Source organism: Trichomycterus rosablanca, chromosome 3 (assembly GCF_030014385.1).
Source record: "Trichomycterus rosablanca isolate fTriRos1 chromosome 3, fTriRos1.hap1, whole genome shotgun sequence".
Taxonomy (NCBI): domain Eukaryota; kingdom Metazoa; phylum Chordata; class Actinopteri; order Siluriformes; family Trichomycteridae; genus Trichomycterus; species Trichomycterus rosablanca.
The window spans coordinates 43,993,838-44,010,409 of NC_085990.1; the positions used below are offsets into that span (position 1 = coordinate 43,993,838).

At 39.6% G+C, this 16,572-nt stretch overlaps 2 protein-coding genes across 2 annotated transcripts; both read left to right on the forward strand.

Moving 5' to 3' along the window:
- Positions 1-45: 45 nt before the first annotated feature.
- snip1 (Smad nuclear interacting protein) lies at positions 46-4,486 on the forward strand. Its single transcript, XM_062992145.1, has 4 exons — positions 46-311; positions 1,911-2,040; positions 2,239-2,750; positions 3,621-4,486. The coding sequence occupies exons 1-4, from the start codon at positions 151-153 to the stop codon at positions 3,877-3,879; spliced, it is 1,062 nt and encodes a 353-aa protein (XP_062848215.1). The 5' UTR covers positions 46-150; the 3' UTR covers positions 3,880-4,486.
- A 4,248-nt stretch (positions 4,487-8,734) lies between these two features.
- gpn2 (GPN-loop GTPase 2) lies at positions 8,735-16,294 on the forward strand. The gene is made up of 5 exons (XM_062992146.1): positions 8,735-9,350; positions 12,524-12,680; positions 12,988-13,148; positions 13,248-13,378; positions 16,008-16,294. The coding sequence occupies exons 1-5, from the start codon at positions 8,937-8,939 to the stop codon at positions 16,078-16,080; spliced, it is 936 nt and encodes a 311-aa protein (XP_062848216.1). The 5' UTR covers positions 8,735-8,936; the 3' UTR covers positions 16,081-16,294.
- Positions 16,295-16,572: the final 278 nt, after the last annotated feature.

The window sequence follows — 16,572 nt, forward strand, 5'->3', positions numbered from 1 at the left end:
TTGGAAGCAGCGGAAGTTAAAGCCGCCTGTGTAACACAGAGCGACATCAGAAGCACCACAGCATGTTGCGTTTCCACTGAAACTTTCTTAGCTTTTGTTGTTATGAACGTATTTTTGAAGTGAGGTCGTCAGCAGTTACTTTGTTTTAGGATGGATAAGAAGAAACGAGACAGAAGGTCTCCAGTTCGCGACAACAAGATAACAATTAAACAAGAGAAGCTAAGTCCGGTTAGGCCCGACAGATCCCGCCGATCAAGTTCTGGATCTGACCGCGGCAGTGTGAGTCCTCCCCCGCGGAGCCGCCATCACCGGTGCGTAGCTTATAGTGTATAATACTTCATAAATACCAACTCTGTCTAACTCGCTGATTACGGTTATAGTTATGTAAATAAAAACCGAGTGTAAATAGTAACCGAGCTTCATATCAGCAAACCACACATCAGGACTCAAGTGTTAGAAGTGAAATTAAACGACATTATTTAACCGACGGACTAATTTCCCAAGTATCCAGTTTCCCAAATTACGTTTAATATTTAACAAATAATACACTTCATGCTTTGTTCAAAAGTTCATCGACTGTAACTGTTTTTATGATCATTTAAATTATTTAAATGGATTGTAATAGCACTAATATGTTGATCGTTGTAGTTTTGGGTGCATAGGATCCAGTTATTCCAAATCCCATGGAGTCATGGGAGATAATTACAAGAGATAAACAATTATTATTGGGTTGTTATATTACTTTTGTCATTCTAATAATAATTAGGAATAACCAACAAGGGATGTACCTTTTGTGTTCCTTGTATTTATGACATAGTCTCTTGACTCACTGTAGGGGTTACTAAAGATGGCTGGATAAGTGGTAGCCTAATGGGGACAGAAAGGTCCCAGAATCCCAGCTCTAGTGTAATATATACTGTATATATTATAACAGCAAAAGGCCACAAAATTATAAAATAAAATAGATGGTAATAATTCAAATTGCATAAATAGTAGTGATATATTGCATTTTTTTTTACATCCCTCCTACCAGCAAAAAGGTCTTGGGTTCGATCCCCAGGTGGGGCGGTCCGGGTCCTTTCTGTTTGAAGTGTGCATGTTCTCCCCGTGTCTGTGTGAGTTTCCTCCGGCGGCTCCAATAGCCACTCACAGTCCAAAGACGTGCAAGTGAGGTTAATTGGAGATACAAAATTGTCCATGACTGTGTTGGATATAACCTTGTGAACTGATGAATCTTGTGTAACCAGTAACTACCGTGTTTGTCATGAATGTAACCAAAGTGTGTAAAACATGACGTTAAAATCCTAATAAATAAATTGTAATAATAATGGTAATATTGAACATTGTAATTTTGGGTGCATAGGATCCAGTTTATCCAAATTAATGGTAGATAATTACAATAGCTAAACAATTATTATTGGGCAATTATATTTGTATTGTCTTTCTAGTAATAATTAGGACAAACCAACAAGGTATGTTCTTTTTGTGTTTCTTGTATTTCTGACATAGTCTCTTGACTCACTTCAGAGGTTACTAAAGATGGATGGATAAGAAAGTGTATGTAACAATGTCACCATGTAAAATCGTAAATACAATGGATATACTTCATTTATTATTAACAGTTAAAAGCCACAAAGCTATAAAATAAAATCGATGGTAATGAATCAAATTGCATGAATAGTAATCATAAATTGCATTCTTTACATCCCTCCCTACCATCATCCTGGCAGTAGCTTTTAATAAATGTTTTATGTCTAAAAGATCTGTGGTCTCCAAGTCTGAATAAAAATGAAAAGTTTAAATAAACATGTACATGCACAAAAATCTCTTTATCTTGGTTTTGTCTGGCTTCTAAACTGGTGCTGGTTAGTTCATGGAAATCTAACATCGGAACAATTTTTTAATTATAGATCACCTGTTGGAGGTAAAGACAGATCTCCAGGAAGAAGGGACCATTCGTCGGATAAACATAGAGACAGGCCGGGCAGAGACCGAAGAAGTCGGAGTCCACGCCCTAGAGCTGATGAAAGAATTAAACGGGTAATTTCAGCAAAACATTATTTATTTAGTATTTACTGTCAGTATTGACAGTATTACACATTGCAAGTACATCACATAATCATCAAATCACACCTATATTTGTAATTATTTATCTACAGGTTGTACTGCTTTTATTAAAGTGCTGAGTATTGTTGAATTTGGTCATTAATAATGACAACAATCTATTTTTTATGTTAGGAAAGAGATGACTATCCTGAAAGAGGAAATAGGACAGATGGGCGTCAAATAGAAAGGGAGGGACAGAGGGACCATCAGAGAGAACGTGAAAGAGGTCAGGATCGGCACAGAGACAGAGCTAGAGAGCAGGATGCAGAAAGGGAACAGAACAACGAACGGCGCCGAGAAAACCGTCTTAGGCAGGAGGCAGAAAATGGAGATGTATTTGGTGGTGAAGAGGAAGGAGATGCTGCTTCTGCAGCAGAGAAAGAAAAGCCCAACTTCGAACTCTCGGGTGCTCTAGTGGAAGATACAAACACATACAGAGGGGTGGTTATTAAGTATAACGAGCCACCTGAGGCTAGAATCCCTAAAAGAAGGTGGCGATTGTACCCCTTTAAAAATGATGAGCCACTTCCGGTCATGTACATCCACCGTCAGAGTGCTTATCTGCTCGGAAGACAAAGGAAAATAGCTGACATACCGATTGACCACCCTTCTTGTTCCAAACAGCATGCTGTTTTTCAGTACAGGTGAGTAATAAAAACTTTGTATATTGTATTTAACATGCTGAGTAAACATGGGTAAAGTGTTTACATATGTGAATTTTACACATGCCAAATTTTTTTGTTGTTGTTGAATATGTTACAGCCAAGGGTGCTCAGGTGGAGCAGCGTTCAATTACACTAGCTCGCTGCTGAGATCCGGCTGTCGGCTGAGCAGGGAGGGGGGTGGTGGGCATTTCTTCAAGGAAATTACCAGTTCATCCTGAAATTTGCTAGTCTATTTGTGTGTAATCATTGTTTACAGTGAGGAATGGGCATTGGTGCTCAACTACTTTAAATGCCAGGGCGGCACAGTGGCTCAGTGGGTAGCACTGTCACCTCACAGCAAGAAGGTCCTGGGTTCGATCCCCAGGTGGGGCGGTCCGGGTCCTTTCTGTGTGAAGTTTGCATGTTCTCCCGTGTCTGCGTGGGTTTCCTCCCACAGTCCAAAGACATGCAAGTAAGGTGAATTGGGGATACATAATTGTCTATGACTGTGTTTGACGTTCTTGTGTAATCTTGTGTAACGAGTAACTACCGTTTCCTGTCATGAATGTAATCGGTGTAACACATGACATTAAAATCCTAATATAACAAACAAACTTTAAATGCCAGTTGATGCCATGTGGCCTCAAGACCCTTCAACTAACATTCGAAAGAACAATCTGCAATTTTAAAGCAGATAGTTGTTTTGATAAGAAATTAAATATCTAATCTTGTTATAACCTATTTATTGACTTTAAAGAGCTCACCAAGCATGTGCACTAACTAGCCAATAATTCATTCCACTTTGCCTGATTTCTGAAAGTAATGCTTCTATCTAAAGTAAAATAAAGTAATGTTTATCTTTATTTTCAGACTAGTGGAGTTCACACGAGCAGATGGCACCTCAGGCAGGAGAGTAAAACCCTACATCATTGACCTTGGTTCGGGGAACGGCACTTATCTGAATAATCAGCGCATTGAACCACAGCGTTATTATGAGCTTAAAGAGAAGGACGTGCTGAAATTCGGCTTCAGTAGCCGGGAGTATGTGCTCCTGCATGAGTTTTCTGACACAACAGAGGTTGATGCTAAGCAAGTAGAGGATGAAGAGGATGAAGGCCTTGATGAGTAATCCCACCATAAAGAGCCCACCAAAGTATTCTTTTGTATCAGACTCTTCCATTAAAGAGATTAAACTACACAATCAGTAGTGCTGTAAATGATCCAGATATTAATGAGGGTTTTTTTTTCCACATGACCATTATTGTGAAGATAAGGTTTAACAAAATATACACTGTTCAGCTTTGGCTTATCTGGTTTATGTGTATAAATGTTTTCTCAGGTGGATTTCATAAGCATCATATCAGACAGATTAGTCTGGTACTGCCCAGTGTCGTCCCTTTAACCTAAGTGCAGAATGTCACAAAGTATATTTTGGATATTATGGATGCCTAGATTCTGTTTATGTAAATATCAGGGTGTCATTGTCTGATATCTTTTTGTTTTAGTTTGGTATTTGTAATTTTTGAAAATGTCCATGTCTTGTTTGCAGACGTTCTGAATCTACAAGTTGTTGTATAGCAGTGAAATCTTGTCTATTTGCTTTGTAAAACTTAAGACAGACAGAAACTGTTCTGGTCCAAGGTAAATACATTTTTGGTTAGAATTTATGTTGCAGATCTTCATAAAATTCTGTGTACAATTTAGATTTTTTCTACTGTACAATAAAAAATGATAAAAATGAATGTAGAGTTTTTTAGAAAAAGTTTCACCTGCCAATCATGTCTGATGTTGATTTTATTAGATGACTTGATACCTGGAAAATTTGTTCATTTGAAGGTCTTCTAGCTGGTAGGTCATTATCTTTGTACTAAATAGCCACCATAAATTTTCTTTTATATTTAAAACTAGTTATTTAAAATAATTAAAACTCTTGATAGTAAATTTGCACTCCTGTCTACCCACAGTGTTAGACTGTGGTTATTGAAAATCAGCAGGCCTGGCATGTTGACTATATATGTATATTGTACTATTATGATGTACATAGAAATCAAAATCATGTTAATGGCAGAAAACTAATTTATACAGTAGTGGAGGTCTAAACTCTGCTAAGTCTGCTAAATGCTATACATGCAAATGGACTTTAAATTCCATCTGATAAACGCAAGCTGGCCTTATATATAGTTGATTTAGAAGACATTCAGACTTGACTTTTTGCACACTTTAAATGACCACTTTAAATGACCAAATTGTGGTCAGGTACATCTTGTTTGCATTAATTATTTTTATTATGTGTCCAGAATTAAATTGGAGCCCATATGTTGCATTGTGAATTGATTGGATAGTTTGGAGAGGCACACACCTCACTCAATGTACACTGCATTATTAGGACAAAAATCAACCCTTGATGTCCAAGGACCTGTTTGTAGAACTCATGGTGTGGAACTGCTTAATACAGGAATTTATGGCAAGATGGAAACCATTGTTAAGTAAAAGGCAAGTTATAGCATTTGAGCTTGGAGTTTTTTTAAATGGCATGCAAAGAACTGGTAAGCGTTATGTCTACACTAAAGTGCCAGAAAAAACTGGTACAATGGGACTGTAGTGGCTGGTGGTGGCTCCATAATGGTATGGGGTTTGTTTAGCTGACATTCCATGGGACCCCTGGTATGACTACAAACCTCTCTGATAGGCAAACTACAGTTATATATGCTATATACCATGGGGGTGCTTTTCAGTGGAAGGCACAGAAAGACTGGTAACAGGAGAGCAGATGAATGCAGCCAGTTACAGGCACATTGTTAAAGAACACTTGCAGAGCCCACACAAACTCAGACCGGGGCGACTGTTCACCCTTCAACAGCCAAAACGAGTAAAGTATTAATGCCCATAAGTGGCCCAGCCAAAGCCACATCAAACATTTATGGAGAGTTGTTAAAATAAAATGTTTGCTTATTTTATTTCTTATAGTTTTTTTAGATGTCTGGTATCAATCTGACGCAGGTTTGTTAATTAGATTGCCAGTTAACACTGTTCCACATTATTAAGCAAGTCACAGTTCTCATGCAATATGGGGAGGAAAAAATACCTTTCTGAAGATGAAAAGCATTAAGTAGTTTAATGTCTTGCAAAAGACATGAAAACAACTGATATTTCATGAAAACTGAAGAGAGATCATCAAACTGTAAAAAGATATGCGATGGGTCGAGTTCTGGATGGCTGGTAAACGGCCACCCCGTTCCTACAAGACTGCGATGTCAACAAGGAAGTGGCAGAGTGATCATTTGGGCCGGAATATTGGGAAGTGAAATGGTAGGTCCGTTTCAGTTCGGAACTGAGCATTTACCATCATATTTATGCAAGACAATGCACCATTCCATGCTGCAAAAACCCCTTTGACTCCTTAGTTGCTATAGGCATAAAAAGAGATAAAATCATGGTTTGACCACCATCATCTCCTGACCTCAATCCCATTGGGAACCTGTGGAGCATACTTAAAAGGAAGATCTATAGGAGTGGTTGTCAGTATACCTCAAAACAGCAGCTCTGGGAGGCAATACTGGCATCCTAAAATAAAATACAAGCAGAAACTATACATGAACTTACACATTTAATGGATAAGAGATTTGTTAAAGTCATCTCATCTCTTTATTTTTTGTAAAACGATCTGTGTATGCAGGAAATAACAGATTTCTGTTGGAAATCATATGAATGTCATTATGATCGTTGAATGTTTTCAAAAACTGAATTCTGCATAATAATTTGAAACAACATATTTTCTGTTCTTTTTAAAAAGGGGGCGGCATGGTGGTTAAGTGGGTAGCACTGTCGCCTCACAGCAAGAAGGTCCTGGGTTCTATCCCCAGGTGGAGCGGTCCGGGTCCTTTCTGTGTGGAGTTTGCATGTTCTCCCCGTGTCTGCGTGGGTTTACTCCGGGTGCTCCAGTTTCCTCCCACAGTCCAAAGACATGCAAGTGAGGTGAATTGGAGATACTAAATTGTCCATGACTGTGTTTGATATAACCTTGTGTGAAGTGATGAATCTTGTGTAATGAGTAACTACCGTTCCTGTCATGAATGTAACCAAAGTGTAAAACATGACGTTAAAATCCTAATAAACAACAATAAACAAACTTTTTTTAAAATAAATAAAGCCATTGACATTATCAGTACTTCCACTTCCACTAATAACCTCCACATTGTAATATTACTGTTGATGATATTCAAAAATCCTTGCACATACTGACTGATTAGGAAAAACAAACAAAATGGCACATGCATAATAATTTGGAACACAGTGTAGATGCAGGTATCTGCATAATAACATGCTAAAAAGAGCTTGTGGGTACATATGGAGAGCAATTTGGTATAAAGTACAAAGTGGTCTACACTGCAAAGATGAACGTGCAAAGAGGTGCATAGTAGTAGTAGTTTACATTTACATTTTCGGCATTTAGCAGACGCTTTTATTCAAAGTGACTTACAGTACAGTGATAGTATTTTGTCTAAGCAATTGAGGCTCAAGAGCCCAACAGTAGCAACCTGGCAGTGGTGGGACTTGAACCAGCAACCTTTCGATTACTAGTCCAGTACCTTAACCGCTAGGTGGCTTACTGCCCTTGTTGTTGTTGTTGTTATACTACTACTAGTAGTAGCAGTAGTAGTTGTTGTTGTTTCTGTACTAGTAGTAGTAGTTGTTGTTGTATTTGTTGTACTACTAGTAGTAGTAGTAACTGATGGTGTACTAGTAGTAGTAGTAGTTGTTGTATTAGTAGTTGTTGTTATTTTTGTTGTACTAGTAGTAGTAGTAGTAGTAACTGATGGTGTACTACTAGTAGTAGTAGTTGTTGTATTAGTAGTTGTTATTTTTGTTGTACTAGTGGTAGTAGTAATAACTGATGGTGTACTACTAGTAGTTGTTGTATTAGTAGTTGTTATTTTTGCTATACTAGTAGTAGTAGTAGTAGTAACTGATGGTGTACTAGTAGTAGTAGTAGTTGTTGTTGTATTAATAGTTGTTATTTTTGTTGTACTAGTAGTAGTAGTAGTAGTAACTGATGGTGTACTAGTAGTAGTAGATGTTGTATTAGTAGTTGTTATTTTTGTTGTACTAGTAGTAGTAGTAGTAGTAGTAACTGATGGTGTACTAGTAGTAGTAGATGTTGTATTAGTAGTTGTTATTTTTGTTGTACTAGTAGTAGTAGTAGTAGTAACTGATGGTGTACTAGTAGTAGTAGATGTTGTATTAGTAGTTGTTATTTTTGTTGTACTAGTAGTAGTAGTAGTAGTAGTAGTAACTGATGGTGTAGTAGTAGATGTTGTATTAGTAGTTGTTATTTTTGTTGTACTAGTAGTAACTGATGGTGTACTAGTAGTAGATGTTGTTGTATTAGTAGTTGTTATTTTTGTTGTACTAGTAGTAGTAGTAACTGATGGTGTACTAGTAGTAGTAGTTGTTGTATTAGTAGTTGTTATTTTGTTGTACTAGTAGTAGTAGTAGTAGTAACTGATGGTATACTAGTAGTAGTTGTTGTTGTTGTACTACTAGCAGTAGTTGTTGTTCTTGTTGAAGTAGTAGTAGTAGATTTGCGTGACTGTACAGGTCCTATAGTGTGTTGTCCTTTATTGAGAGACTTTTATTCTGAAGCTGAGTAAAAATGACCCGGATATAATATTCCTGCACTCACATTGTGACGGTGTTTCTGTATATTAAGTTTATTGACAACGTAATTATTATTAGTAGTATTATTGGTATTATAAGTATTATTATTAGTAGTATTATTGGTATTATAAGTATTATTAGTAGTAGTATTTTTCTAACTTACTATCGTTCTACGGTTGCAGCTTGTTGTTAGAACGGGTTTTGACTAATGTCTATAGATTTGAATAGAGAAATAGTTCATGTTACTTATATATATCAGTAGTCAACAGATTTTCATTCTGTATGTTATTGTTATGGCATTCTAGATAACAGCAGTCTAAAACTGAGTGTTAGTGAAATAAACAAAACACGTTGGGTTTTGATGTGCTGTTGGTAACTCCTCCTCAGTGCTGTGGATCTGTATCTACTCAGTCAGCACACTCTCCGTTACTACATGTAACAATGAGCTGGTAGCGGATCGTTCAGTCTCATCCAGTGTGTGTTGTGTAAATCTGGTTTATTATTGTGTGAAGTACAGCTGTGGTCAGCATGTCCTCTGGAGCTCCACAGACCCTGCGCTTCGGTCAGGTGGTTATTGGACCACCAGGTTCAGGTAAAACCACGTACTGTCGCGCCATGTACGAGTTCCTGAGCAGAGTGGGACGCAAAGTAGTGGTGGTCAACCTAGATCCTGCAAACGAGGGTCTGCCATACCAGTGTGCTGTGGACATTTCTGAACTAGTCACCCTCGATGATGTGATGGAGGGTCTGAAACTCGGTCCAAATGGTGGTCTGATCTACAGTATTGAATACCTAGAAGCCAATCTGGACTGGTTAGAGGCAAAGCTGAAGCAGCACAGTGACTGCTATTTCCTATTTGACTGTCCAGGTCAGGTGGAGCTTTACACTCATCACAGATCAGTAAGAAATATATTTGCCCAGCTAGCCAAGTGGAATTTCAGGGTGAGTATGAATGGCTGATTGTTTTAGAGATAATCGAACAAATCCAGCTGTGTGAATATGATATTTGATTTGATATTGACTTGTGACGTGTCCCAATACCTGCATGAAATTAGATTTAGTCAAACAGTTTGTATTTTATAATACTTTTTTAAAATATATTCTTGACTTTTTATTATATTTGCATTGTAAAGTGTTATTTATTTTACTTATTTTGAAAAGAGACAAGAGTTTCCAATTTATTAGATACACCCACCTTATACCTATGCTTACTGGACACTTGATCAGTCATGTTTCACTGTCAATTACTAGTATACACAATACTGACTGTAGAAGTGCACAGTTGGACACCATATATTCTATTCAATAAAGGATTACAACCATAATCTGTTTAAGATTTAAAGAAAGTAATTTTTTGCCGGTCACTGGACCATACCTGAGAATGGTCCACCATGCAATACTATATTGTCATTAGTGGTCCTTTGCCATCAATGGCTGTGTAAAGCTAAATATAAAATAATTACAGACATATACATATATACACCGATCAACCATAATATGACCACCTCCTCGTTTCTACACTCACTGTCAATTTAATCAGCTCCACTTACCATATAGGAGCACTTTGTAGTTCTACAATTACTGACTGTAGTCCATCTGTTTCTCTGCATGCTTTGTTAGCCCCCTTTCATGCTGTTCTTCAATAGTCAGGACCCTCACAGGACCACTACAGAGTAGGTATTATTTAGGTGGTGGATCATTCTCAGCACTGCAGTGACACTGACATGGTGGTGGTGTGTTAGTGTGTGTTGTGCTGGTATGAGTGGTCAGACACAGCAGCGCTGATGGAGTTTTTAAACACATCACTTTCACTGCTGGACTGAGAATAGTCCACAAACCAAAAATATATCCAGCCAACAGCGCCCCATGGGCAGCGTCCTGTGACCACTGATGACGACCAACTCAAACAGCAGCAATTGATGAGCGATCGTCTCTTACTTTACATCTACAAGGTGGACCAGCTAGGTAGGAGTGTCTAATAGAGTGGACAGTGAGTGGACACGGTATTTAAAAACTCCAGCAGCGCTGCTGTGTCCGATCCACTCATACCAGCAAAACACACACTAACACACCACCACCATGTCATTGTCACTGCAGTGCTAAGAATGATCCACCACCTAAATAATACCTACTCTGTAGTGGTCCTGTGGGGGTCCTGAGTATTGAAAAACAGCATGAAAGGGGGCTAACAAAGCATGCAGAGAAACAGATGGACTACAGTCAGTAATTGTAGAACTACAAAGTGCTGCTATATGGTAAGTGGAGCTGATAGAATGGACAGTGGGTGTAGAAACAAGGAGGTGGTTTTAATGTTATGGCTGATCGGTGTATATTTATCTACACAGCCTATTTTTATGGTTTGGCTGGGTCATCTGGTTACCATAAATATGAACTGACTATGCGGAAATCATATACAGTGTATCACAAAAGTGAGTACACCCCTCACATTTCTGCAGATATTTAAGTATATCTTTTCATGGGACAACACTGACAAAATGACACTTTGACACAATGAAAAGTAGTCTGTGTGCAGCTTATATAACAGTGTAAATTTATTCTTCCCTCAAAATAACACAATATACAGCCATTAATGTCTAAACCACCGGCAACAAAAGTGAGTACACCCCTAAGTGAAAGTTCCTGAAGTGTCAATATTTTGTGTGGCCACCATTATTTCCCAGAACTGCCTTAACTCTCCTGGGCATGGAGTTTACCACAGCTTCACAGGTTGCCACTGGAATGCTTTTCCACTCCTCCATGACGACATCACGGAGCTGGCGGATATTCGAGACTTTGCGCTCCTCCACCTTCCGCTTGAGGATGCCCCAAAGATGTTCTATTGGGTTTAGGTCTGGAGACATGCTTGGCCAGTCCATCACCTTTACCCTCAGCCTCTTCAATAAAGCAGTGGTCGTCTTAGAGGTGTGTTTGGGGTCATTATCATGCTGGAACACTGCCCTGCGACCCAGTTTCCGGAGGGAGGGGATCATGCTCTGCTTCAGTATTTCACAGTACATATTGGAGTTCATGTGTCCCTCAATGAAATGTAACTCCCCAACACCTGCTGCACTCATGCAGCCCCAGACCATGGCATTCCCACCACCATGCTTGACTGTAGGCATGACACACTTATCTTTGTACTCCTCACCTGATTGCCGCCACACATGCTTGAGACCATCTGAACCAAACAAATTAATCTTGGTCTCATCAGACCATAGGACATGGTTCCAGTAATCCATGTCCTTTGTTGACATGTCTTCAGCAAATTGTTTGCGGGCTTTCTTGTGTAGAGACTTCAGAAGAGGCTTCCTTCTGGGGTGACAGCCATGCAGACCAATTTGATGTAGTGTGCGGCGTATGGTCCGAGCACTGACAGGCTGACCCCCCACCTTTTCAATCTCTGCAGCAATGCTGACAGCACTCCTGCACCTATCTTTCAAAGACAGCAGTTGGATGTGACGCTGAGCACGTGCACTCAGCTTCTTTGGACGACCAACGTGAGGTCTGTTCTGAGTGGACCCTGCTCTTTTAAAACGCTGGATGATCTTGGCCACTGTGCTGCAGCTCAGTTTCAGGGTGTTGGCAATCTTCTTGTAGCCTTGGCCATCTTCATGTAGCGCAACAATTCGTCTTTTAAGATCCTCAGAGAGTTCTTTGCCATGAGGTGCCATGTTGGAACTTTCAGTGACCAGTATGAGAGAGTGTGAGAGCTGTACTACTAAATTGAACACACCTGCTCCCTATGCACACCTGAGACCTAGTAACACTAACAAATCACATGACATTTTGGAGGGAAAATGACAAGCAGTGCTCAATTTGGACATTTAGGGGTGTAGTCTCTTAGGGGTGTACTCACTTTTGTTGCCGGTGGTTTAGACATTAATGGCTGTATATTGAGTTATTTTGAGGGAAGAATAAATTTACACTGTTATATAAGCTGCACACAGACTACTTTTCATTGTGTCAAAGTGTCATTTTGTCAGTGTTGTCCCATGAAAAGATATACTTAAATATCTGCAGAAATGTGAGGGGTGTACTCACTTTTGTGATACACTGTATGTATGTTTACATTTTAACATCAACTTTCTTTTGCTGACTCTTATTTATGTTTTTAGTTGACATCAGTGCATCTAGTGGACTCGCACTACTGTGCTGATCCAGCCAAGTTCATATCTGTGCTCTGTACATCCCTTTCTACCATGCTTCAAGTGGAACTTCCTCATGTTAATGTTCTCTCAAAGATGGATCTTATTGAGCAGTATGGCAAGCTGGGTGAGTCTGAGTCTGATATAATAAAACAAAGGTGTTGTGTCTTGTATGCCACATTAGTTTGAGAAAGATTATGTCGACACATTAGGGATGATTAACCAGTTAACTGATTATCGGTAAAGCAGTCATTGTTTGATTAATGCTGTTGGTTAAAAATGTCATTTAAATTCATTTCCAACAGCTTACTTGATCTGAACTGAGAGCACAAGAGTGCAGATTTAAAATAGTTTTACACGCCTCCAGTGTTCATACCTGTTTCTGGTTCATCTAAGAAATGGTGTGTACATCATGTTTTATCATTTTTTTAAAGCCTTCAACCTTGATTTCTACACGGAGGTTATGGACCTGTCATACCTGGTGGAACACCTTAACGTTGACCCGTTCTTTAAGAGGTTCCACTCTTTAAATGAGAAGTTGGCTGAAGTAATTCAGGATTACAGCCTTGTTTCCTTTATCCCTCTAAATGTGCAGGTACATCCTCTGTTCCTTTTACTGTATTAACAGGATTTTACATAAGACCAAGAGACATTATTCAGACCATGACCTTTTATGTATGACTTTTTTTAACAGGACAAGGAGAACATGATGCAGGTTTTACGCACAGTGGACAAGGCGAACGGCTACTCCTTTGGTGACTTAGAGGAAAGAAATCTGCAGGCTATGATGTCTGCTGCCGTGGGTGCAGATTTTCAGTTCAGCTCGTATCCTTATTACTCTTCGTTCTTATTTCTTTTCATGTCCTGGTTTTCCTCTGCCAAGCCAATTCTTTTTTTCATATATGAAACTTTTCTGCATGTTAGAATTACTTTATATATACAGTGTATCACAAAAGTGAGTACACCCCTCACATTTCTGCAGATATTTAAGTATATCTTTTCATGGGACAACACTGACAAAATGACACTTTGACACAATGAAAAGTAGTCTGTGTGCAGCTTATATAACAGTGTAAATTTATTCTTCCCTCAAAATAACTCAATATACAGCCATTAATGTCTAAACCACCGGCAACAAAAGTGAGTACACCCCTAAGAGACTACACCCCTAAATGTCCAAATTGAGCACTGCTTGTCATTTTCCCTCCAAAATGTCATGTGATTTGTTAGTGTTACTAGGTCTCAGGTGTGCATAGGGAGCAGGTGTGTTCAATTTAGTAGTACAGCTCTCACACTCTCTCATACTGGTCACTGAAAGTTCCAACATGGCACCTCATGGCAAAGAACTCTCAGAGGATCTTAAAAGACGAATTGTTGCGCTACATGACGATGGCCAAGGCTACAAGAAGATTGCCAACACCCTGAAACTGAGCTGCAGCACAGTGGCCAAGATCATCCAGCGTTTTAAAAGAGCAGGGTCCACTCAGAACAGACCTCGCGTTGGTCGTCCAAAGAAGCCGAGTGCACGTGCTCAGCGTCACATCCAACTGCTGTCTTTGAAAGATAGGCGCAGGAGTGCTGTCAGCATTGCTGCAGAGATTGAAAAGGTGGGGGGTCAGCCTGTCAGTGCTCAGACCATACGCCGCACACTACATCAAATTGGTCTGCATGGCTGTCACCCCAGAAGGAAGCCTCTTCTGAAGTCTCTACACAAGAAAGCCCGCAAACAGTTTGCTGAAGACATGTCAACAAAGGACATGGATTACTGGAACCATGTCCTATGGTCTGATGAGACCAAGATTAATTTGTTTGGTTCAGATGGTCTCAAGCATGTGTGGCGGCAGTCGGGTGAAGAGTACAAAGATAAGTGTGTCATGCCTACAGTCAAGCATGGTGGTGGGAATGCCATGGTCTGGGGCTGCATGAGTGCAGCAGGTGTTGGGGAGTTACATTTCATTGAGGGACACATGAACTCCAATATGTACTGTGAAATACTGAAGCAGAGCATGATCCCCTCCCTCCGGAAACTGGGTCGCAGGGCAGTGTTCCAGCATGATAATGACCCCAAACACACCTCTAAGACGACCACTGCTTTATTGAAGAGGCTGAGGGTAAAGGTGATGGACTGGCCAAGCATGTCTCCAGACCTAAACCCAATAGAACATCTTTGGGGCATCCTCAAGCGGAAGGTGGAGGAGCGCAAAGTCTTGAATATCCGCCAGCTCCGTGATGTCGTCATGGAGGAGTGGAAAAGCATTCCAGTGGCAACCTGTGAAGCTCTGGTAAACTCCATGCCCAGGAGAGTTAAGGCAGTTCTGGGAAATAATGGTGGCCACACAAAATATTGACAATTCAGGAACTTTCACTAAGGGGTGTACTCACTTTTGTTGCCGGTGGTTTAGACATTAATGGCTGTATATTGAGTTATTTTGAGGGAAGAATAAATTTACACTGTTATATAAGCTGCACACAGACTACTTTTCATTGTGCCAAAGTGTCATTTTGTCAGTGTTGTCCCATGAAAAGATATACTTAAATATCTGCAGAAATGTGAGGGGTGTACTCACTTTTGTGATACACTGTACACCGATCAGCCATAACATTAAAACCACCTCCTTTCTACACTCACTGTCCATTTTATCAGCTCCACTTACCATATAGAAGCACTTTGTAGTTCCACAGTTACTGACTGTAGTCCATCTATTTCTCTACACACCTTTTTAACCTGCTTTCACCCTGTTTTTCAATGGTCAGGACCACCACAGTGCAGGTATTACTTGGGTGGTGGATCATTCTCAGCACTGCAGTGACACTGACATGGTGGTGGTGTGTTAGTGTGTGTTGTGCTGGTATGAGTGGATCAGACACAGCAGCACTGCTGGAGTTTTTAAATATCGTGTCCACTCTATTAAACACTCCTACCTAGTTGGTCCACCTTGTAGATGTAAAATTAAGAGACGATCGCTCATCTATTGCTGCTGTTTGAGTTGGTCATCTTCTAGACCTTCATCAGTGGTCACAGGATGCTGCCCACGGGGTGCTGTTGGCTGGATATTTTTGGTTGGTGGACTATTCTCAGTCCAGCAGTGACAGTGAGGTGTTTAAAAATTCCAGCAACACTGCTGTGTCTTATCCACTTATACCAGCACAACACACACTAACACACCACCACCATGTCAGTGTCACTGCAGTGCTGAGAATGATCCACCACCCAAATATTACCTGCTCTGTGGTGGTCCTGGAAGAGTCCTGACTAATAAAGAATAGCATGAAAGGGGCCTAACAAAGCATGCAAAGAAACAGATGGACTACAGTCAGTAATTGTAGAACTATAAAGTGCTTCTATATGGTAAGTGGAGCTGATAAAATGGACAGTGAGTGTAGAAACAAATATATATGTGAATATATATAAATACACATTTATATATACATTTTTCTTAACATTTTATTTCAGCACTCTTGGAGTACAAGAAAAATATGAGGAACCAAGCAAAAAGACTTTGGAAGAAGAGGTCATGGATTTGTAACTGTAATCTAATTATAATGTGATATATTGACATTGACTGAACTAACAGTTTTTTTTATAGTAAAAATGTCTGGAAACATGAACCACAAGACATACAGTGGGAACCTACCAGTAAGAAATGTTTCTGCAGGAAAAGTTATTATTTACTTAATAAAAAAAGAAAACACTGTTTTCCACTAAAATAAATGTGTGTTTTGTTTTGTATTTAAAATTTAACCACTAAATCTGTAAAATGCCAACTTTTGTGGTATACTGCATTTATTTATTTACAAACCGTATATCTAAAAAGGTTGGAACATTAAGAAGTTGTGATTTTGGCACAGCGGTAAAACACGCTAGCACACCAGAGCTGGGATTTTGAATACATTGTATCGAATTTTGGCTCTGCCATCCGGCTGGGCTGGGTGGCTGCATGAACAACGATTGGCTGTTGTTCATAGGGTAGGACAAGCCGGGTAGGGACTCCTCATAACGGAGCGAATTACGACCTCGG